The sequence below is a fragment of the Epinephelus moara genome, chromosome 14 (assembly GCF_006386435.1).
Source record: "Epinephelus moara isolate mb chromosome 14, YSFRI_EMoa_1.0, whole genome shotgun sequence".
In the NCBI taxonomy this organism is placed as follows: domain Eukaryota; kingdom Metazoa; phylum Chordata; class Actinopteri; order Perciformes; family Serranidae; genus Epinephelus; species Epinephelus moara.
This window is the reverse complement of record NC_065519.1, coordinates 21676408-21701230: the sequence shown is the minus strand read 5'-3', so window position 1 is coordinate 21701230 and position 24823 is coordinate 21676408. Positions and strand designations below refer to the sequence as shown.

The 24823-nt window shown below is 41.1% G+C and overlaps 1 protein-coding gene and 1 long non-coding RNA gene across 7 annotated transcripts; both read left to right on the top strand.

Annotated features, from left to right (window-relative positions):
- The first annotated feature begins 4063 nt into the window (after positions 1-4063).
- On the top strand, positions 4064-22737 carry aspg (asparaginase homolog (S. cerevisiae)). 6 transcript variants are annotated; one of them, XM_050061388.1, is made up of 18 exons: positions 4066-4586; positions 6671-6797; positions 8050-8085; positions 10627-10738; positions 10917-11042; positions 11142-11225; positions 11999-12125; positions 12220-12332; positions 13625-13810; positions 13911-14024; positions 14143-14262; positions 15126-15221; positions 16004-16167; positions 17499-17585; positions 18115-18214; positions 18311-18376; positions 19005-19061; positions 21566-22737. In XM_050061388.1, the coding sequence occupies exons 1-18, from the start codon at positions 4340-4342 to the stop codon at positions 21605-21607; spliced, it is 2004 nt and encodes a 667-aa protein (XP_049917345.1). In that variant the 5' UTR covers positions 4066-4339; the 3' UTR covers positions 21608-22737. The 6 variants fall into 6 exon arrangements, with proteins under 6 accessions (XP_049917350.1, XP_049917345.1, XP_049917348.1 ...); XM_050061391.1 differs by lacking the exons at positions 19005-19061; positions 21566-22737 and adding exons at positions 19627-19643; positions 19897-20494; XM_050061392.1 differs by lacking the exon at positions 19005-19061 and adding an exon at positions 19627-19643 and having other exon boundaries at positions 4067-4586.
- Positions 22738-23375: 638 nt separating this feature from the next.
- LOC126400906 (uncharacterized) lies at positions 23376-24061 on the top strand. The gene is made up of 2 exons (XR_007571020.1): positions 23376-23427; positions 23557-24061. It is a non-coding gene; the product is annotated as an uncharacterized LOC126400906 (long non-coding RNA).
- Positions 24062-24823: the final 762 nt, after the last annotated feature.

Here is a 24823-nt window from a genome sequence, read left to right as displayed (position 1 = left end):
CATCAGTGTATATTTTACAGTTCCCCACACCCTGAGATACTGACATCAGCAATGTGACAAATAAGAATTTTAGTAATGCAGTCTGAGCTGAATGTTTATCAAAAGAAAAGATAAAAGAAACTTTACTGTGATCCATCTGTTTATAGTGCAGTACAGTATGTAGAGACACAAAACTGTGGTTCTCCTGGTTCCCATGACTGATGCAACATTCAGTGGGAGTGATGCAAACATTCAGGGCACGAAACAAGATACTCAACAGGTGAAAAAGACACAGAACAAGGTATAAACATGTAGTGCACTACGCAGGGCAACTACATAAGACAGTGTTATAAAGATTTAGAAAGGTCTAGACATAAATGACAGTATACAGAATGAGTGTAAAGTGTCAGTAGTGCAGTAGCAGTTTGTCGGACCCTGAGGATAAGTAAACAGCATATGTATACAGTAATGTGAAAGTGGTCAGACAGGCTTTAGTGACAAGTTAAATGTGTGCGTTTGTGTGTGTGTGTGTATGTGCGCGCATGCATGCCTGACTCTGTGTGAAGGCCTACATGAGTGTTGTTTTCTGGGCCAAGAAATGCGATGGCATTAAAACAGGATTATTCAAAAAAGTTATGACTTGTCTGGTGAAAGCACACCTTAAAAATTTAGGGCTTTGTGTGTCAGTGACATAAAGAGAGCATGACCGCACACTTAATTTCAATGATTTTATTGTATTACAGGTGTTTTGAGTAGATTTTGACGTTTTTAAGTTCGACAAATGTATCAGAAACAACCTTATAGCTATACACATATCACCCGGTTGCAGTCTACAATCAGTGACATCATCATATGTTGACTTTTTCCACAGCACATATTTTTGTAATAAGAGGAAAAGCACAGGTTATCCTGTCATTCAAGTTGCTGTGAACTATGACTCTGTTCTATTTGATCTGTGGACACCATGACAGTTTGGATGAAATATTTATTCAGGCCAAACAGCCATTGTATTGTTCTGTTATTCAGTCAGGCTATTATATATATTTCCTGTAGTTACTATGAATGCAGGCACATTGGTCCATTTCATTGTAGCCCTTAAAATTTACCCTTAAAATGAGCATTTTAAAGTTGAGTTATTAAGACGAATGTTATGGGACATATTTTATAAGCTTTTATTTTGTACCAATTTTTGTCAAAATGTTGATGGATGTTGATGTTTGTCTGGTTTTTCGATTATTTTCTAATATTTATAAATGTTTGGGATAAACTCAGGTGTACCTTCTCACTGAGTGATGATGTCACTCATTGGATCAGGTGATGTGTGTGTGTCTATGAAAAGCTGGTGGTGATACAATAAATACATTGGAGCTTGATGTGCAGCCATCTCCTCTTCAAAATGTATTTTCTGTCTTAATTTCTCCTCTTATGACATCATGACTCGTTCAGGACTTTAAACTCAAAGTTCAGGACCTTGCCTGTCCTGACTTGAATGCTAAGACTTGAGACATGACTTGGTCCTACTTCTGGTGTTGGGCAAGCTTTTCCCTCTACACCACCCTGTTCCCCTGCAATGTCAAACTGCTGACTGCTGTCTCTTTACAGTGATTCAGTCATTCATTTTAATAGTGAACTAAGCCAGCTGGCTGTGGTACTTGGTACTTGGCAACCTGTGATACATTTGACCTTGTTTTTGTGTTTGACTCATGTAGCTTTCCTCCCCAAAACTTAAACTGAACTTTTTACTTCTTCTTCTAATCCCCTCGTAGTTAATCATTACATGCGTGTGACATTAGCCTATGTTTTTGAACATTTACAGAATCCACTGATTTTTACAATCTTACTCAGATCACAGTTCATTAACAGCTAAATCGTATTTGTTTAATTTACTAATAAACTGAGATGGAGTGCACTAAGTGTGGCTCACTTCAGACACAAACACAAGTCACTTAGAGAAATGATTATTGAGTCATTTGATATAACAGATATGTGGCAGATATTAGTATTTAACAACAAATCACTCCTTAATCAAACCTTTTTTTGCCCTCTGGATTCTGGAAGACAAACCTACTTTTATTCAAGATACGTCCTGAAAGTTGTCAGATATGTTGCTGCAACAATACCCTGGAGCCCTCAGGTAACATTTATCCTATTCTTCATGATCACCTCTTATCCTATAGTGTGTCCTGGAAATATCACTTCACTCGATGCAAGTAAGAAATGCAAGTAAAAACTACTAAGAGTTAAAAGATGCACAGAAATACAGCAGTAATTGCTTTACCTTCCACATGTCATGTTACATGTGTTATTATCAACAAGCTAAAATATATACAATACCACAGCACTATAAAAAGGCCACTCTGCATAATGAGTACTTTTGACAAGGAAGTGCATTTTGCAGATAAAAGTTTTGTATCTTTAATCTAGTGAGTTCTAATGCAGAGATACAATGAGTGTTTTACACTGTGGTATACCTGTAGTCTGGGATTACTGATGTGTTGTCCAGTAACATTACCATCCATTACAATGGACATAACTTTTCTAGGATGTATAGATCCATGATTACTGCCACCTGACTCCACTGATGGGATGTCTATAAACCAATCACAGTGTCATACATCATCTAAAGGGGACTGCAGTAGAACCACGCCCCTTTTTTTTGAAGAGCATGGCTGACCATGAGGCCAGGAGCAGTCAAGGCACATTTCAATCTATTTATCATATTGTTAAAGTGCAGAATTTGTGTTTGAACAGTTAAAGAAAACATGAGATGTAATATTACTTATACATGTCAAAAAGATTGATTATTGAGTAATGATGATGAGGTTAATACAAATTATATATGCAGTGTGTTTTAAAGCATCTTTTTATTCACTGATCTGAGTCTGCCATTAATGAAAAATAAATAATATTATGTTTTTCTGTTGAAAAAAACATCTGTTAAAACCATTTATTGTCATTTTTCCTATTAGGTGGAACCTTCATCCACCGAAGTGGGTGGGGGGAAAAAACATAATTACGTATCCTAATCAAAAAATGTTCTTTTGCTGATTATTGACATTGTGCTTTAATGTATAAAGTAAAAATCCACAATTACAAAACTTTTTTTGTGTCTGACCGGGTTAATTACACAACATAACCGACTAAGATAAGCAAAACAGAAGCAGCTGTGGAGCCACTGAGATATTTTACCAAAGTAAAAGTAGCAGCAGTACCAGAGTGTAGAAATACTCTGCTACAAGTTGCTCAGTAATGTAATGAAGTAATAATACTTCATTACAGTAAAGTATCTTTTGCATACACATATACTTTGTATGTCCAACTTAATAAAAATACATACATCACTATTTTCCAGTGACGAAAAATTAGATTAGTTTACCCTAAAATAGTTATGCTGGAATAAATATCAAGAATTAAGTTATTCCGATGAAATGTCACCTTTTACAATAGCATAGCCACTATATCAGGGGTGTCAAACATGTGCTCTGGGGGCCAGAACCGGCCGCCAAAGGGTCTAATCCAGCCCACTGGATGATTTTGCACACCTGATGTTGCAGTTTAAACAGTGAGTAGATACTGCACGTAAAATACTGCCTCAGAGGCTTTTCCACCCTGACCAGAATACAGCTCTCTGAAATAACAATGCATACTTTCTGTGCTTATATTTAAAGATAATGAACATTGTGCAACATATTGTCAACCAGCAGCTTCGGTACAAAAGAATCTGTATCAGGCTTCTACCTTAAAACACTATGGGTGGCCCTGCTGCTGAGGAGGCACTGACACTGGCAGACTGTAAATGGGTTGTAAAGCAGGGGATGACTTAACCTGCTTCTTCAACAGCTTCCACCTTAGTGGGAAATTATGGAAAAAATGTACGTGAGTGGGAGACTGACTAAAAGTGGAAGAACTGAGACACAGTCGTAAATTTGCGCATCATTTTTCTGAGGGTGTGGTGATTATGATTCAGATATAATGTCAGGCAGTTTTCACGTCACACTGACACACACAGGAGTTATGCAGAGACACTTGTCATCAAGTTTGTTGTTTTTTATAGGCCACACCCAAATTGGTGACGTTAGAGTGGACACCGCATCAGCGCTTCAAGGGCAAAATTACAGCCAGGGATCCTGTTGAGGAGGAGTCGAGTACAGTAAGCCAGCACTCACATAAAAATGGTGCCGCCTTCTGTTTAGTCCATTCCATAAGAAAGATGGGAGTCACGTTTTCGTGTAACAGACCGGAGAAACGTTACACCGTCTTACAGCGCGCCCACAGCTCCACGTGAAGACCACCGTGTTTTGAATACTTTCCACGACCTGTTTTAAAGGGGCAGCACCGCGGCTCACTCACAGAAGTCATCATGGCGGACTCCAGCTTCAATAACCTGACATCACTCGCGCGGGCTTTATCACAGCCGACACTGAATGTGATAGAGGCGAATGATGTCGGTCCTGCGAGAAATGTTCTGCACCCGCGTCGAAGGAGAAAGTTGTCGAGCTGTAGCTCGTTTGAGCACGTTGAGACGGTGACTTCACCTTCCGCCGTCGAGGCGCGAGTCCTGGTCATAAACACCGGGGGAACCATCGGGATGACACTTCATGATAACGGTAACCATGGTTATACGAACATGTACAGTGTACTGTTACACCTGTGGCATGGCTAACACAGCTACAGCAGACAGTTAGCAGGTGTGGTGTGTGTTCACATGTTAGTGCGAGCATGAGGCATACAGTAAGCCATCTGTGACAGCATGCGTGTGCATCCTAAAATAGTCTCGCGGCCAGCTTATCTCTTAGCTAAGTGACTGGTTTGGAATAGCTGACAGTTAGCATGCTAATCGAAACTACGTAACAGTTACTACTACAAATGTACCGTTATTCAGTGATGAACAGGGCCAGCAGCTTCAGTAAAGATTATAACAGAACAAGTTGGACTCCACCCACACTGGAGGCAGCCAACTGATGGAGTTGAAGCAACACGTCAGATTCTCTCAATGAATAACTAGATGTTGACATTAGGCGTTGGGTAACATCCTCAGTATGGAGCATGTTGTGAGGCTAAATAACAATCAAAGGTCCCACCAGCTTCAGGTACAAGCTGGAGTCAAGGTTATCCATCATTCACCTTATGTGTGATATGGCCTTGTCTTACTCACTTTGTAGTTACTCACTCCATAAAGAAAAAGTTTTGATGATTGTATACACACACACACACACACACACACACACACACACGTTTGTACTGTTATTGTAGGCATTGCATAGGCATGCAGTAAAAACACAGTATCAAATATGACAGAAAGTAGAAAATACATATCAATGTAAAAAAGAAAACCTTAGCATTAGGGATGAATGATTTGGGATTTTTTGCCAATATCTGATATGCAGACATATAACAACTTAATTGTAGTATACCAATATTGATATATCCGCTTTTCCCCCACCTAATGATGGCCCAACAACAGCATGTTGGCCAATTCCGACCAATACCAATATTGTGCCGGTATTATCCTGCATTTTTGTATACCTATAATATACACAGTAACAAAAATATACCATAATACACAGTAAATATTCTAACGTACCAATACTAGAATACAAAATATGTCCACAGGAAAACATACCAGTGGTATATACATTAAACACGTGCAGATTTTGTTGAGGTTTTAGTTTTAAGAATGCAGTGAGGTAGAGTTGGAGAATTAGTTGTCCAAATTCACCATGTGCAAGATTATCAAAGAGCAAAACAGAGAGGAGCTTGGTTGGGACAGAAAACTATAGAGACAGTTCCCTGTTGGACAGAGGTGAGGTGTGGTACAGAGTTATTGCTTTGCTCAGGAATTATTTCCTGTATCAGTTGGGGTTGGGGTTAGGGTTAAAGACCATCATGGGATCATCAATGTCTAGTCATGGTCATTCAGTTGGCCAGTTTAACACACAAACAATCCAAGGCTATGTCCCAGTAACTGAAACATGAATTGAGTCTACTTTGGACTGTTGGATATATACTGTGTGTGCTCTATGGTTATGCTTGCAGGACCATTTTCCCCTTTTACTGTTACTCTTACTGAAGTCTTGATTTCTGACAGTAGCTCCCGTGATATCCTCAGGGCTTATGATCATGGTGGCTGTCAGCCGCCATATGTTGTTTCTCAGTTAGAGGGAACTGGTTTCAGCTTACAGAAACAGACAGGAGGTCTGCGTCATCGGGACACGACATAAGTTACGGCATAGGCTCTACGTTGACGTCGAGCCTACACCATATCTACGGCGTCGATTCAACACAGAAGTATAAATTCCCTATTATACTGTAGTAAGGAATTTGTGCAGCTTTCATTAGCATGCACTGAACCGCAGTTCTCCTGCAGCAGCAGTGGTGCTGTACCTATTGTACTCACAGTTCTTCACTTTTTTTGTTATACATTTTTATAAATGTGCCTGTTCCACTAGCCTACAGACAGAGAACTCAGAGTATATAAGAATCAAAACTAAAGGAGATTTTTCAGCCTGTGCAACAATGTCATTTCTTACATTTACCACTAGGGTTCAGTATGAGACTGACGTTTGGTGTTGAGCTTACTGCAAATCCCTGTCTTATTCCCCTTAAGTGTTACTGATGAGCAGTAATCCCTCAGAGAGCAAGCCATGAAATATTACAATAACCCCCTTTTTTGGTTTCTGTAACCCCACAGTACTTGCCCCAAAGGCTAATGCTTTTGTGCAGGGCCTGCGCAAGTTGCCCATCCTCCACGATGAGCTGTATGCCCAGCAGACCTGCCTGTATGAGTACTATGGATCTGAGAACAGCCTGGTCCTGCCGTGAGTGCACCCACACTTCCTCCCTGCTCAGTCAGCGCATAGCTATAACTACATTCAGACAAATTAGACAACTTTAAAGTTTGTTTTAAGTTTTCCTTAGAAAACTTTAAAAGGAAATGATCATTACACTTAATTATGATGTCTTATTATTTCTTGATGTGTGTTATACACTATATATTGTATTGTATATATCATATATGTTATATATATTTTTCCTTCTTGGTTTTTTTCCTCCACATTGTGTTGATTCCTTACTTTTTAATGGATTGTTGTCCACCGATTGGTTAGTTTTCTCCTCAGTGTGTTTCTTTTGTTGCATTTTTTTTTTTCGAAATTATGTTAGTTTAGTTTATGTTAGTTGTTGCCTTTTCTCCTTTTTTTGTTTTTGTTTTTTTCTCCTTAAATTGAGGAGAGGTTTGTTGTAGAAGCCTTGACCTCTCCTGACACATTTCTTTTTTGTTATCTATCTGGATTTTGTGCAGTTTTATGTATGTACAAAAGAACAAAAATACTCCCCTATACTCACTATCTTCAAAGTGTAAGGATTCATATTCTGTTTTTATGTCAATATCTTCTACTTCAAGAGTTTTTCTAATGGCTATCTTATAGATGCCAAAAAAACCTTAAAATCGTTTAAAGTCATCTTCACAGTCATGTCAAATTAATCTTATTTACCAGTGTCCCAGCGATCGGAGTTTATTTTTTTCCTCTGCAATATTTCAGAGTGTTTAATTAACATTTAAAGTAAAGTGTAATTATCTGGTACCTGGACAATTATCATGTGAGTAAGTGTTATTGGCTGTACTCGTATGCAAATCAGGTTACAATAATAACAAAGGTAATTGTCATTTGCAAATTCAAAATGTTTATCACTAATATTAAACGTAAGGATTGTCATGCAGTGTTCTTCATTTTCCTTATACTTATATTACCACACGTAAAGTTGATAATGTCTATCACTTAAATACCTAAGGAAGGCTATCACAGTCCTTTTCACTTTAAGGGCTACTTAAGGCATAAATGTGAAGAGAATGACATATGTCGAATAGGTGAAATCATGTTAGAATTAACAAACACTGCATCTTAAAATTATGACTATTAGTTTATACCCCAAAGTACAGTTGGTATTGTGGTCATCAAACAGTGCAAGATACAGTTCATCAGAAAAAGATTAACTGGTTGGACTGAAAGGAAGCAGCTCACTGCCCTCAATGGATTTAATGACTCTTAACTGCTTTTCTTGCTTTAACAGGAAGCCAACACCCCATGCTGGCCGTCTATATCACGGGTGCTGTAGTGCTGGTAGCACTGTGTGTGCCTGCACTTTGCTTGAGAGTGGTGTGATGTCTCTGTTGTCCTTAACCCCCGATTGGGTGTGCTTGCATGACAGGAAATGCATGCTGACGTGGCCTTTGGCAATAGGAGTAAATACCAGGAAGGACACAGGAGCAGGGAGCTGTGTATTGCCTGAAGTATTTTTACATCTCGCTAATGTCACCTCTGTCACCAACAAGCCAGCTGCTTTAATGCGTGGCAGAGGAGTGGTCCAGCTGAGATTTCCGAGGTTTAGTTTGTGGAAAGCTGCTGCTACCATGCTGGGAAAAGCAAGGCTAATCTACTCTATTGCTGTTTCTTTAATCCATAGCGTCTTGATGTCTAAGTGCATGTGGAGCAGTGTGAGCAGAGCCCCTTGTGACGGGCCTCCCTTAGCTGATCAACGGCTTCTTAATTGCAGTAATTGTCAGTGACAGTGGGGGTGTCTCTGGCAGAAATGTACCCTTGCTCACTAATTTCCATATCCCCCTCATGTTGACTGCCACCATGAAAATTGGCTGAGCAGCAGTGGGATGTATGGTAAAGATAAAGTATCCATACGTCAGGCAGTGTTGAAACTGTGAGGTTTGTGATCTGTTAACAAGGCTTGTGATAAATAATGTTGGAGCACTGTTAAGTATTACCATCTTCAACCTCGAACTGTTTTCACGCCTTCAGCAAATACAAGAGCTTCCTGTTTGTCTTAAAGGTCCAGCGTGTAGGATTGAGTGGCATCTAGTGGTGAGGTCGCAGAACTGAAACCTTTCACATGTGCAAAGCGTGTAGGAGAACTGCAAACACGAATGGCACTAAATAGAGCCAGTGTTTGGTTTGTCTATTCTTGGATACTGTAGAAAAAACACTGCAGACTCTGTAAAAGAAGACCCACTCCATATGTAGATATGAACGGCTTATTCTACGGTAACGATAACACAACGATTCTTATTTTCAGATGATTATAAACTAATGAAAACATAGTTATAAATATTGTAAACCATTTTAACCAGTAGATGCCCCTAAAATCCTACACACTGGACCTTTTTAGGTTAGCAATCAGTTTACATTGACTAATATCAAAACTTTGCTAACACTATATTAATATTTATTCTAACATGAACATGTGAGCATGTTTTATTAAATTATTTATTTAGGTGAGAGCTGGATTCACTTTTTAATGTTTGCTCATCCTTGAGTTGGCGTAGCGTTAATATCAACTGAAGCAGGCTCATATACAAGTCTAGTACTGTTGATCGTATGCAGTTGCCCGGCCTATGTTGAAGGAGGGAATTAGTTTATTGATTTATTGAAAAGCTTTATTCATGTGATGTTGAGAGGCAATGCCACAAGGCCGTCTGCCCCCCCCCCCCCAACTCCAACCCTCTTCTTCCACTTCTTGAGTCCCCAATCACACACACACACACACACAGACATTCATTATTCTTAAGCTATGAGGCATCTTAGCACGGGTATGCTAATGCGTAGCTCTGCTACACCTTAGGGTACACTCCAAGATAGATGAATAATTGGTGATTTGAATAGTGTTTCCTAGTGGCACTTTGGCTTCAAGATTATCAACAACATATGTTCCAGGGTCGTGTGTGGACTTAAGGCTAATTAGAAGGGTGTCTGTAGGACCCCTGGTTGGGTGAACTGGGGCTTGCGTGTTTGTCCCCCTGCTGTTCCATTCAGTGTCTATCTTCATGTTATAAGGCCGCCCTGTGGTAATGTGGGGGGTGTCCTGCTCTGTTTCTTTAAAAGGGAGATTAAAAAGAAAATCTTTCCATGGCTGTTTAGCCAGTCACGCTGCTTTATATGGAGTGTGGCAGGTGGGGGCGCGGGATGACGGAGTTAAACTCCATTTAGAGGCGACATAAATATGTATACATGTGAGGCTCCCTGTCTTGTAATTGGGGTGACAAAGAAACATGGACTTTCGCCATGACCTGAAACGAGTCACCAAATAACCCTCAACATATTTCAAACCAGTCACCTAATGTTCCTCGGCTTCGCCTGTATTTACCATAAACAGTGGTGAGGCTCCACAGAACATTAAGTCTTCACTGTGGAGAGGAGAAACGGCATGCTCTTTAAGAGTATTCCAACCATGCCCCTCCCTTTTACACTTAGAAAATTTTTTCTCTGTGTGTCTGAAACAGGTTTTGGCACCCTGCTGCTGAGACAGAAGGCCCGGCTAAATAGACTTTGTCTCGCTTCATAAAGTCAGCTTGGTTTTGAGCATTCCCTCACCCTTCTTTAAACTCACTTCTCAAATGTAACCAGAACCCGATCCAACTTTGTTAAAAGAGCACAATGAAGAGAAATAATCATTCGTCACAGTGAAGATAACAATTGTTTGTTTAACCATGTGTCCTTTATGTGTTTTGGAGTGAACGTCGTTGCTTGCAGAGACTAAAACTACTGATTTATTTTGGACTGTTGGTCCTGTTTTATTTTTTGTATATATAATAATCAAACTTTGTAACAACACTTATAGTTAAACGTCTCTCTCTTCCAGGCTGAGCAAAGACAATAAGAGGATAGTCTACAATGTGTTGGAGTATAGCCCTTTGCTGGACTCCTCCAATATGACCACAGATGACTGGGGTAGGATTGGAAAGGACATTGAGGTACCTGCTGCTGAATCCATGTCACTTTCAGGTTTCACTGCTTCTAAAACCCATCAATCAATCCTATAATATTGACATTGCTCTTAAAATACAGCTTATCATATGGTAGAAAAATGGTGATTGCATTTATGCTGCCATCTATAATGATCCACATCTTGTTTTCTTTTGCCTTGTTTAGAAAAACTATGAAAACTACGATGGTTTTGTGATCCTCCATGGCACAGACACGATGGCTTACACAGCCTCTGCCCTGTCCTTTATGTGTGAACATTTGGGCAAACCAATTATTCTCACCGGATCACAGGTAAGAGCTGCTGTCCTCCAGGATGTAACCAACAAAAGACAGAATGCGTCTGCAACATTTTTTATTGCCCTTTTAAGATAAGACTCGCTCTGTCTTCAGGTGCCGATCTATGAGATGAGGAATGACGGCAGAGACAACCTGCTGGGGGCGCTGCTGATTGCCGGCCAGTTTGTCATTCCTGAGGTGAGGAAATGGAGATGGGACATGAATGCTACTCACCTACACCATATTATTGTTAGAGAAAATGATTTTGGCAGTCTCAAAGAGGGAAAATTAAGAACACCAGTAGTGTAATATTATAACCTTATATGTTTGTATATGTGCTGAGAGAATATGGTGTGTTCTAGAAAGTCAGGTGTCAGCACTGTGGCATGCGAAAGCTAATAAAAGCACTCCTAAATAACTTGTCTGATGAGAATGCTTCCTGATGACAGGGTTTGGCAATACTGAACAATTATCAGAAAAGGAAGAACACTGAAAGGTGTTATTTATGTCTACTTATGTATGACGGAAGTGCACTAAAAAATCTGTCTATTGACTTTAATTATACTGCACTGAGTGAGTCTACTAATAAGACTAAGGGCCCTATTTAAACAATCTAAAACGCATGGTCTAAGTACATGACACAAGTGCATTAAAGGCATGCCCAACTCCACTTTGGGTGGTTAACCGGTGATAATCTGGGTGCAAAGTAAAGCACAAATCATCATAGGTGATTTTTGGGCGTAACATGATTTCAACTAATCATCATCTCCCATCCCCACACTGCTATTTATATGGAGGATTTGTGTGTAAGATTTGGCCCAATGTTTTCTCTGACAGGCAATTGTAATGATAAAACAGTGCCATCTTTACAGGTGTACATGCAGGTTTTCATTTACATGTGAAGTCCTGTGGAATTAAAGTGATTTCACAGAAGAGCAAATGTGCATTCAATGTATTTTTGTCCTATTCAGGTGGCTCTGTATTTCCACAACAAACTCTACAGAGGGAATCGTGTGACCAAGGTGGATACCGGCAGTTTCAATGCCTTCGCCTCCCCTAACTTGCCTCCTCTGGCCACTGCTGAAGTGGACATTACAAGTAAGCTGATGGTGGAACGGGTCTGTTTTTGTGTGGAAAAAAAATGTCACTTTCCTTCATTTAAAATCTGTTTTCTCAATCCTTTCCTTTTTAGTCAACTGGGATACAGTGTGGAGAGCAAACACTACTGCAAAGTTTCAAGTCAGCACTGAGCTGAACAGGAACGTGGGCCTGCTCAGGCTGTTCCCAGGGATCACTGCTGCTACTGTAAGTCGCTCTGACTCTGAACTGGACCAGAGATGTTTACTCTGTAACAACCACCTAATTTTCAGAGCTCACATTTTGTCCTTGGTCTTTAGTTGACATGTCACACAACAGAATAATTGATAGGTGTTGTTTCTCTTTGGGGAACTATTGAGCAGCTCATGGTTTGATGTATTGCTTCCTGCACAGACTTGACTGACATGTCCGGACTGTTTGTGGCGCTCCAGACACTCATTACCTGCTTTAAATATAATTATTTGCACAATCCTTTGTGGTCACTTTATCTGAAAATTATAATCATATGCTATTCCATTATTTATTGTTAATTACACCAGTTATATTTTGTTAAATAATGAAAGGAGTAAATGAGAAATGTAACCAGCATGCTTCACATTTCAAGTTTTTCTTCTCAGTGCATTAAAATGCAATTAGAGATATGTTCTTCGAAGGTAACTGACTGCTCAAAACTGCTGTTTTGTCTAACTGCAATAAAATATAGTTAACTTTAATTTAATCGTGCTATTACCCATCTTCCGTTACCTTCCCGGTCATGTAAACTGCCATCAAAGCTCAGCCCGGAGAAGGATGAGAAGGAGTTATGGGCCATGACCAATCACCCTGTAAAGAGGGAGGACTGGCATAGATACTGTAACATTTAGCTGCACCTCCCCCCTGCAGAAGCTGCTGGGAGAGTGACTTTACTGTCTCAATCTGCTCCCACTGCCCAGCTCGGCTATCAAGACTTCCTTACAGCCTTTTAACTGCCTTTTATGAGGCACTGTTTTGATTAGGCACCAGGCTCTCGTGTGCCCACTGTCTCTGCTGTACGCGAGCTTCATTGGTAATCTGCGTCCAAACATTTCTTGTCAAACTGCTTATCACATCAAAAAATACTGACCGAACCTGGCACTTTTAATGTCACCTTCTTCCCACATTTTATGGTAACTGCTTTGGTCTTGCCAAGTGACTTTATGCTTGCTAACACCTTCAGATTAATTGCTCTCCTTCCTGCCATTTCAGTCATCTGCCATTCTAGTCATACGCCATGGCTAATGATGTGGTATAGGGCCTCCTGGTGCCAGCCAACCAGTGACTGAGATACTGGTTGCATAGACGGCACCAGATGGGCTTTTAGGAGAGTGGACGGTCTCGTGCATTGGAGTGAAAGGGTGCTGCAGGAAAAATAACATGGAATACTAATTCCTCAATTTGATTCCACACAGCTGAGAAGCCAGTTCAGTTAGTAGTCGATCATGGGAGTTTGTAATGTGAATTATTGGTGTGTCTCTGTCCAGGTGAGGGCTTTCCTGCAGCCGCCCATGGAGGGTGTGGTCCTGGAGACCTACGGCAGCGGAAATGCCCCCGATAACCGTTCTGACCTGTTGGAGGAGCTAAAGAAGGCCACAGACTCTGGTGTCATCATTATCAACTGCACCCAGTGTCTGAGGGGGACCGTGTCTGCGTCTTACGCCACTGGCAAGGCACGTCATGTTACCTAACAGTCAGTCCTGACCCTGTGAATGATAAATTCCTCAAGTAAAAGTTGATCAATGAAATCTCATATTTCCTATGACCTCTCAGGTGTTGATGGATGCAGGGTTGATAGCTGGTGGTGACATGACTCCAGAGGCTGCCCTGTCAAAGCTGTCCTACGTATTGGCCAAGAAGGATACAGAGCACGAAACCAAGAAAAAGGTTGGTGTCTACTTTTCAAAGTGACATTTAACACTTTACTCTTTGTATAGAGGATGTTTTAAAGGATCACCATGTATGTTACAATAATAATTATGTGTGTGTGCGTTACTCTGTCCAGATGATGGCTCAGAACCTGCGAGGTGAGATGAGCGCTGACTTGGCAGGAGCCAAGCTATGTCTGAGCGACAGCCGTTTCATCCAGGTCATCGCCAAGTCTCTGAGCATCAGCTGCAAGGAGGTGAGGCCACCACCAATACGGAAACTTAAATAGTGTAACTACCCATTACTTCACCAAACAATAAGCTACCTTTTCTTTTCATTGTTTGAGAAATACAATTGAATGGCATAATAATGCGAGTACACCCTGTGAAAGAGCAATAAACTTTTAATTCTTGCAATGAAAGAAGATTAAAATATCCTAAATAAATAAAACATAGGGAAGTGTGTGTGAGATGAATGAGAGGACAGAATCAGGCCATGGCTAGACAGTAATCCTAGATTTATGAAACACTTGCAAGCTGCTTGAAAATATTCATGTCTCACTGTTGTATGGTGTGTCAACGCCGCATTTTTAGGCACAAAAAGCACTTGGTGAGGGTTACAGAAAGATAATGGTTTGGGTTAAAATGATGACTTTAAATATGGAACATGAAATCTCGTCGTGGTTTGCGCAAATCTGGGGTTACCATCTAGCTATGACCAGAGAAGCGCACAATTAGAAATGACAGCAATAAGTGTGTTTCAGGCTCAGCATAGTTTTTTCCTGTTCATTCAGCTTTGGTGCTGTGAAAAAAAACCCTGCACCCAGGTTATGATAGACCGGAAAACCCTGCTATTTACTCTGGGATCATGTTGACTAAAAAGTTGGTGACCTTCTTATGTAAGCAAACTCGCATGTAAACACAACAGACTTCAAATAAGTCGATTATGTAACTACTGTGACAAGTTTAGTGAAGACAAAGTGCAGACATGTTTGTAAAGGTTGTCATGATTGCACTCATGCAAAGACTATTCTAAAACATGTTTAAAAGGTGAAGTTCCTTCATTTTTCCACATGCAGACAAGTAGCATTTTTTAAATTAAAGTCTGTGGTCTCTAAAGGAACTGGAAGCCATCCGTGATGCCCTGACCCCCCTGCTGGCATGTGCTGCTGCTAAGATCGGTGACATAGAGGCCATCGAAGCCCTAAAGGAAATGGTAAGCAACCCCAAGCGCTACACTCTCATGCCATCAGAGCAGCGTTTCACAAGACTTGTCTCCACCATGTTTGTTTTGTCGGGTCAGCGCACCCAGGTAAACCTGATGGTTCACCAACAAAAAATTCCCAGGGTCACTGTTTCCGTATTAGAGGGGGGCACAAGACACACACAGGCGCACAGCCAAACAAAACATGAGGCTAGACAGTAAGGCAGGCCTAGAGTCGCCCCAGCTGTCACGTGTACATGTGTGTATGCGGCTCCACTTGTGTGCAGTGGCTGCTCGGATTAGCCTGCAGTTTCTGTCGACAGATTCTGCTACCAAATGCGATGTGTTCACACCCACAAGAAATCGTGTAGTACATTTCTCGCTGCTTGTGATGAACCTCGTCCATAAGGATTTCCTTTTCAGTTTGATTTTCATTTATCCTCCTACTCCTCATTTATTTGTTTGTTGCCTCTGTTTTACGTGTGCTGCTGAACAGTAATAAAGAGGGTTACAGAAATTGCACAGTTTATTAAAGGGTAAGGCTGACAATATTCTGTGTTTTTGTTATTGTCAGCACGTCCCAAAGGAAAACAGTCTGTCTCTTACTGTGTGATTTATTATAATGTCTTTAGTTTAAGTTCAATGGCACATAGGGAGAAGCTGTATCTGGCTCTGCTCTCACCGATAACATTCGAGTGGATCAATTTTATTGTTGGCTTTGGCATTTACATTTTATTTTAGATGTGCTGACAATAAGAGATACACTTATATTTTCATGTCTGTCTTTGTCACAGGGCAGTAACTTGTGTCTGGGTGACTATGACGGACGTACACCCCTCCATATTGCTGCCTGTGAGGGCCACCTCAAACTGGTGCAGTACCTACTGAGTAATGGGGCTACAGTCTACGCAAAAGATCGCTATGGGGACACACCTCTATGCAACGCTGTACGCTTCAGGTAAGACTCGCCTCCTTTTAAACAATAAGGGCTGATGTGTTTGTTTTTCATCTGTCTGTTAAAGTAATAACATCATTTATGAAGTTGCAAACACGACATTTAAAATCCCCCTTTGGCCATTAGCAGCCATCGAGTGTTTCCTGAAAATATGTTGTTAATAGCTGCTATAGAGGGGACTTCATTAAACGAGCTGCTGCAAGGTAGGGAATCTGGCTCTGCTTAAATGACAGGAAGGGAGCAGCGGCTGTCAGAGGGGGGTTGAGACCAGGGGAGCAACTCGTAATGGAGTTTAGAGGCCAGGCAATAATTATAAACTAATTAGGCTAATTGTCATCTGACAGTTTAGACGGTGTTTATTTTTACCAAAGCTGTTTTTTAATTTTTTGTCATTCATTGACATTGCTGTTAATGTCTATCAGGGAAAGAAGCCACGCTTAATGCTTCAGTTTTAGTGCGATGTTGAGCCTCAGGGTGAAAACGTTGTATTTGTCGAAGCCGTGCCAAATGGCTGTTGTCCTATTTTAACGGTTGGCACTGCAAGTACAGACCTGTTTCCTTTGTGATGGTGGAGGGATGCATTGGAGCATAAACACCTGCCCTTGCGCTTCCTATGCTGGCTGGCTTTGCCCTTCTTAAATGCATTTCATGAGACGACACTAATAGAACTGGAGTTTTGGGTTTTAGGTGTCAGGTGGTCACCATGCCTGACGCACTTTGAATGTCACTTGACATTTCATAGTGCACCGCAGCCGGATACTCATATAAGGAGTGGCAGAGAGAAGGGTTAAAAAACAAGTATGGGGAGTGCCCTCTGAACCAGTCCTACCAACCTGCTCCCAGTTTCACAGATGAGAGATACTGGCTCTCTGTGCCTTACAGGAAGTGTTTCAAATCAAGTTTAATTGTTTCTTTGGCTGTACCTCTACATACCTCTACACCATTGTCAGTTTGAACTCTGTGGTAAATTACTTTATTACATAGCAAGCTCAGCTCTTATTTATGTAATCAGCTGCTCAGTGGTTAACCATTTCAGGCCTTTTGTTTTATTGAAAGTTTCCTGTCACCACTAGTGTCAACGCAGGTGACTCTTGCGTGGGTGGTTCAGTGCAGGGGATAAGGAACTTGTTCTTACATGCCAAACTACAATCACTTCCGCACTGACTGTGAATGAGTCAAACGGCATGAAACTGTCTGAAAACATGACATTGAAGTTATCCTTACAGGATTTATCAATTTATAATTTCAGTATCAGCTGGTTTTAACTGAATTATATGCTCATAGTATGCAGTAAAAAGCACATAGCTCTGTTGCATGTCCTCTGACTAACTTAGGCACAGGGAGGTTGTGAAGCTGCTGCGGAAGACAGGAGCCCACCTCTCCAGAGACAAGTTGGAGGAAGCAGGAACAGAACTGTGCAGGTGAGACGCACACAAAAAATATGCCTTCAAACAATGGCACACATATACAGTCACAGATTTCTTGGTTGCTCAGCCATCATCACAGTGACCCATCCTACATAGCTGACACAGGTTCAACCAGTCGTCCCGCTGTTACACAAACTGTAGGAATGCTCCCCGGCAGCATAGCTGCAGATCTGTTTTGTTTCTAGCGCAGGCAAACGTACCACACACCGGCCCTGTTATTTATCTCCATGAGACACTAGACAGGTTTTGTCGAGATGGTTCGAATTTAGAGTTTCAGGAACACGCCTTTCGTAAGGTACGATGAGCATGGCTTGTGTTGGTGGTAAGATAAAAGGAAAACATCTGAGGTTGTCACAAGGTTCAACATTATCAATATAGTCATTTGTGCTGGTCCAGGTTCAGAAAAGTCTATTTACACAACATCTTGTCTTTGATTAGTCGGCGGTTTGATTGTGTGAAAAACAGTGATTTTGGCAAACAGCGTCCTTTGTGGTAATAACTGTCATGTCATCCTGTGTGTCAGCCTGGCAGCCACCGGTGACCTGGAGGGCCTGGAAATCTGGAGCCTTGCTGGAGCCGATCTGAATAAACCAGGTTATGATGGACAGACAGCACTGCAACAGGTGGGCTTCAGCAACATGTATTCCACTTTGATGACACAGTTTATAAAGTGAAACCCTGTCTTATTGCTTCTCCTTCTCTTTCTTCACCTGACACAGGCCCAGGCTGTCGGCAAAACGGAAGTGGTGACATATTTAACTCATCTTATAAGCAAAAAGGCCAAGGTAACCAGTATTTTCCAGACTAGATCTCCATTTCTTTCAGCACCCATAGGTTTAACCATAGAACGTTAAACTCACTAAATAATCTCAGTTAGTCTTGATATTCATCTAGCTAGTTAGTCCACTTTTCCAGCAATCATCAGGTCCGGTTTTGTTGAAGTAAACCTGTAATTCACAGAGTTAGATGTGAAAACATGCTGATCTGCATGCTGTTTATCCCCATGGTCTCTGACTCTCAGCTGTCCACTGAGCAGCAGCTCTCACTCGTTCCTCTACAGTTCATCATGTTTCAACAAACATACAATAAATGGCAATATTTTAAAAGTAATTGAAAACGTAACATTACTACTCCACTGCTTAGTTTGTCATTACTGCAGAATCTCACCTCACTGAGTTGGTTTATTTACACAGAAGTTAGCTGGCTACAGCAGTTACAATGACAACGGTACACAGACAGTATAAAAAGCTGCTGCTCTAACCATCCTGATACGTTAATTTAAATGGGAATGTCATTTCCACTCTCATTCTGTTTTTATGGCTTTAAATTAATTTGCATGCCAGTGTAACACTCTTGATATAATTCTCTGTCTATAATTGCCTCAATTACATGTTTTGTTTTGTTTAATTTCAGACAGTATTTGGTGAATTTAATGAGTTTGATGAATATGATGATGATGATGATGATGAGGTAAATGAGATGTGATGAACGTTTGTCTCCCAGTGTGTGCATTTCCCACTTTGAGCATGAGATTCTCTCCTCTCTAGCATGGCTTCTTTGCCGCCACCCCCCTTTTTTCTTGCTTGTACTTGCTCTTGTGTCCATTGTCAGTCCCTCCATCCATTTTATAAACCGCTTATCCTGCTCAGCCTGTGTATCCCAGCATGCATTGTACAAGAGGCAGGCTACACCTGTGGATAGGTCACAGTCTATCACAGGACTGAAACACACATGTGTACACAACAAACACTTTCACACTTACAGGCAGATCAGAGCTGCCAGTTCACCTTGCACCCCGAGGAAACACATGCAGACAGTGGGAGAACATCAGACTCCTCACAGAGAGTGCTCAGTAGTCCCTGCTTGTGCATAATTGTATTTTACAAACACATACACAATACCGTGTAAAATGCACTAAAAGAGATTTGAAAAGATGGGCTGAAAGAGAGTGATTTTACAATTAAAAAAGAAAGTTGATTGATTACAAAAACACTTTTGATCCCTTTTTCAAAACTGAAATGTCAAACATTTACAGGCTCGAGCTTCTTCTATGTAAGTATGTCTTAGTTTTGCTCTATTGAACAGCATTGTAAATCCAAGGGAAATTGTGACTGGCATTTTTCTTTATTTTAAGATCCTTAATCAGTTAATCCTTTAGTCTATAAATAATGACAAACAAACAAAAAAATCACCAGATGAATTGATAATTAAAATAATTGTTAGTTGCAGCCCTAATTTTGAGAAGCAATTATTTACTTTATAATTTGAAGCTAAGCATGCCTCAGACCACTCTGCTTTCCATCAGGACTTCCTCAGATAAAACCTGATCACCTGCCCACCAGTGCCTCTGAATGCAAAACCAGTGCAGCCTGCTGCTTTACACCAGGATGACCAGTTTGTGAGCCTGTTTACACCTGCTATTATCATGCGTCTTGGGTGGTCCAACCGCAAGTCAACTACATTAAAATGCGTCTTGAGTGACCGCTTCGATCGGATCTAACTTCAACACTTTGTATATAAATGAACACGTGAATCATTTCCATGTTGTCAACCAAATGTCAGGAAGTTTGTTGTGCTACACGCACACCTACAAACTTTACTATCCAAAATGACTACGGTCTTATTCAACTGTAGTGCTGCGCACAGCGTATTGATTTGTCCTTGCCTCCCCCCTTTCCGTTAATCATGAGACAAGCGCCACTTGTGGACTACTGCTGTGGTGGTAGTCTGCCCAGCTGTATGCACAATGAAAAGGCTAACTGATAGCATCACATGGCTAATATTAGAAGTGATTAACAGGTTTAAAGGGATAGTGCACCCCAAAATGAAAATTCCATTAAGCCATTATCTACTCACCCATATGCCAATGGAGGCCCAGGTGAAGTTTTAGAATCCTCACAACACTTCCGGAGATCCAAGGGGAGAGGGGGTAGCAACAAAACTCAACCTAATGGAGGCTTATGGCGCCCCAGATTCAAACGTCCAAAAACACATAATTGAAACCACAAAATATCTCCATACTGCTCGTCCGTAGTGATCCAAGTGTCCTGAAGCCCCGACATAAAAAGTTGTTTAGAAAAAAACGTCATTTGAACTCATTGTAACCTGTAGCTCTAACTGCCTCTCTGTACACCACGCTCACGTGCGCACGAGACCAGCGAAAGCACGTGAACACACATCAACGCGGTGCCCATGTCTCACGGTCTCGCGCAAGTGTGCACATGTGAGCGCGGTGCACAGAGAGGCAGAGCTACAGGCTACAATGAGGCTAAAAACAGAGTTCAAATGACGTTTTTCCAAACAACTTTTTATGTCGGGGCTTCTGGACTCTTGGATCACTACGGACGAGCAGTATGTAGATATTTTGTGGTTTCAGTTATGTGTTTTTGGACATTTGAATCTAGGGCGCTGTAAGCCTGCATTAGGTGGAGTTTTGTTGCTACCTCCTCTCCCCTTGGATCTCCGCAAGTGATATGAGGACTCAAAAACTTCACCTGAGCCTCCCTTGGCATATGGGTGAGTAGATAATGGCTGAATTTTCATTTTTTGGGTGCACTATCCCTTTAAAAACAGAGTCAAGCCTTTTCACTGTCAGTTCCAGAGACGGTCCCTCAGCTCTGTGTCTGCGTAACTCTACCAACATATTATCCGGGGGTCAGATAAGCAAGGACGTTAGCTGAGGAAGTCCTTCAGTGTGGCCTAGGACACACTGTTGAAAGAATGTGGCCACATCCAAATGTGGTCTGAGCGGTCAGATCTTAAGATGTATTGAGGACGCATTTGCCACATTCACACCTGTACTTAGAGCTGTCCAACTGTGATCCGATCATCCAGAACGTATGTTCATACCAGGTGTAAATAGAATCTGTGTGTGTGTGTGTGTGTGTGTGTGTGTTTGTGCTTATGTGTGCACAGTAGTAGTCATCCCCCCCATGCGCTCCCTGTTAATCCTGTTTCTTTTGTCTCTGTGTCAGAGCGGAGTGATCGAGTTCACGGTCCCTCCAACAGGACTGTGAGCTGACGCTACCTAAACCAACAGGAATGCCTCCGCTGCTTGCATCCACTTCCTCCCAAGCCGTCGTCTACACACCGTCCACCGTCCTGTTGAACGCCACAGAGCTGCTCTCACTTTGAATGTTCAGATTTGCTGATGCTGCTTACAGTGTTTCCCTCCAAGCCCACTCACAACAGCACAACATTGTGAAGCACTACTTTGAGTGTACGCTGCCCCAAAAACAGGCAACACTAGATGTGTGTGTTTAATTGTTGCACAGAAGTATATACATGTGGAAAGGTATTATCGTCCTGAATATGAATGTTCAATCAGGGATTAAGGGTGAACTTCACTTCAGCTGTATTTAACATGGAGAGTGCTGAAACCTCCCATTCGTCCTTCAGCAGTGAAGGGTGGAGGATAAATTGTGTTTTATATATGTACCAAAAGACTTAAAGAACGTGACTAGTGTGACGTTACTTCATAAAGTAATGTCGTCTCTTGCTATAGCAATATATTCATGATGTCTGAACCTACAGGGTATTCACAGATTTTATATTTATGCTTATTTTTACAGGAGAAGCTGCAAAGTATCATGTAAACTAATGGAAATGTTTTTGCCTGTGATGTTAATTTACTGTAGCACACGTCCACTAGAGATCTTCACTTCCTGTTGCTCAAACAGGTACTGCAAAAACCCATAGTTACCTTTCGGACTCATCCAGCCTGTTTCTCGTGCCGACTACCGAGCCAGAAGAGCCGCATATCTCACTTTGAAATGGAAAAGAGAAATTCAGACTATTGTGTGAGGCTAGATAAAGACCGCCTGCAGTTTCTGTGCTCTCTCTTGTGTATTTTGAGCTTCGTCTTATATTTTTTGTGATCAAAAACAAACAACATGCTGTGTTTTCCGTATCTTTGTGCTGCGACAAGTAAACGTTATTAAACGTTGCCACTCTTGTTTGGTATAATTTACTTTTTTAAACCAATCTAGGTCTTTTTTTTACACTTTAATGTTAACATCTGTAAGGGAATCTCCTGTGATTAATTTAACTTTGAAGTGCAAACACATTTGAATGACTTGAAATTTATCCTGCTGTTCACAATGCCGTCCCACTGTTTTCAATAAAAAAAAAAAAAAAGCTGTGTGTAAAAGTGATGTGTTGGTCTTTTTATTTCTGTGGGGGAAAAAGCAACACAGATAAATCTCTTGTTTGAAATCAGTGTCTCCTGTGATTGCTGCTTTGTTGCACCAAATGCTGAAACTCACATGAAACTGTGCATATACTGCTCCTGGCTAAGGACTCCTGAGCAATTTCCAATTTGACATGGTTTTCTGTATGAATTAGCGCACATCTAACCAATTGTTGGAGTTCATTTCTCTTAGTGCGCACAGTCCCTTTGTGTTCTCTGAAGAAATGTGTCCTGAATAATAATTGGATCTATTGTGACTGCAGTAGGCCTTTAGGAGAAATACATCAAACCCAAACATAGAGCGTTTTCTGTGTTAGCTGTCATTGTCTGACTGGGAGATAAATCCACCAGAAATGAGACAGACTCAGGAGACAAAGATGACATAAAAATTCCATACATCCATGTGACTTATCAGCCTGCAGTGGCTGGTATTTGCTATCTCTGTCTTGAGGGCGGCTGCCCCGTCGTGCTCCTTGCTGGTGGAACCCAGCTCAGCCGGTCAGACCAGCATGGGCCTCATTCCTGCCTGAATGAGAGACTTGTATGAACGAAGCCCAAAAACACTATATAAAGAGCTCTTAACTCTGCAGTCACTCAGTCTGGGCTGGGATGACACTGAGGAAACACCACCGCAAGAACCTTCACCAGGTAAGCACTCTTACATGAAGCAGTTAGTAGTTTCTTCTGTAACATGTAGGGTCTGAAATCTGCTGCAGTGACACAACACACGGTTTCAGGAAACTAATTCTAGCTGCTGTCTTTTTTTTCTTTCACTAGTGGACTCAACAGTTTGAAGGACAGACTTTTCCCTGAAGAAGCGTGAGGTCCCTCTGATTAAGTGGTTCTCAACAGTTCAACAGTTCTTTGAGAAAATTGTGAAATGTTTAGGACCACTTGACCAGTCAGACAAATGCTGCCAGCTTGGGAAAATGCTGCCTTTGAATGGATCTTTAATGAGGACGACGTCTCTCAAGGCCTGACTTTTTTTTTTTTTTTTTTTTTTTTTTAGTGATTTTAGAACAACTGTGATTTCCTTTTGCTTCTCAGTTTCCTTAATGCCTCCCTCTGTCTTCCACTCTCACTGTGCCCCCTTGTGTTTCCACGCCAACTGCAGTCCAGGAGCTGTGGGGGGCTGTAAAAATCATCAGGCTTCAGTAATTTTCATTCTGCTGGCACACATGCAAATTTTTTAACAGCTCTGCTGCTGCAGTAACAGCCGTCTTTTTGCTGCTTTACTGTTGCCACTATTCAGAGGTACTGATTAAAACAAGTCAATAAAGAATCATTTGTCTCTGTTGAGTCCGTGTGGGATGATGGGCCGAGAGTCTGCGGGGAGGGTCGCTCTCCAGAGTACTGAAACTCACTGCTGCTGTGGTAAATATGTCACAGTGTCCTCTGTCACCTCGTTTCCAGGACTAGAGAAGGATAATGCCTATTTTTTTGGGCAATGTAGGTAATCAGATGTGAACAGTGGTGGAAGAAGTACTTTTGTTTACTCAAGAAAAAGTAGAAATACCACACTGTGAAAATACTCCACTACAAGTAATTAACTTTAAGCACTGTACAGAAAATGGTCAATGTTTTACTATTATATATGACATTTTTGGATTAATATTACTGCTGCAATAATGTGTATATTGCATTTTACTGCTGACATTTAAGGTTGCTCTAATTTTAACTTATTTAAATGCTGTTGGGTAGTTTCATTTACAGCAGTGCATCATATTCTATCAGACCATCATATGTTTGCAGCGTGGCTGTCCTGTGAGAACCACTTATCTCTAAAAAGTCAACTTTTCAGGGTGATAGAAAAACAGCCCTGTTTTCAGCTTTGTGCATTTTTCAGCCGATTCAAGAGAGGTTTTAAAGAGTTTATTTCACTTGAAAAGTAGAAGAATTTTCTCAACACATAAAGGAACATTTCATCAGACACTCTCAAATTCAAAGTCACCAAATTTAGAGATTAACTGTTTTCACTGGACAGGAGGCAGCAGTGGAGGAAGTATTCAGATCTTTTTTTGAATTTTAGATATTGATAAATTAG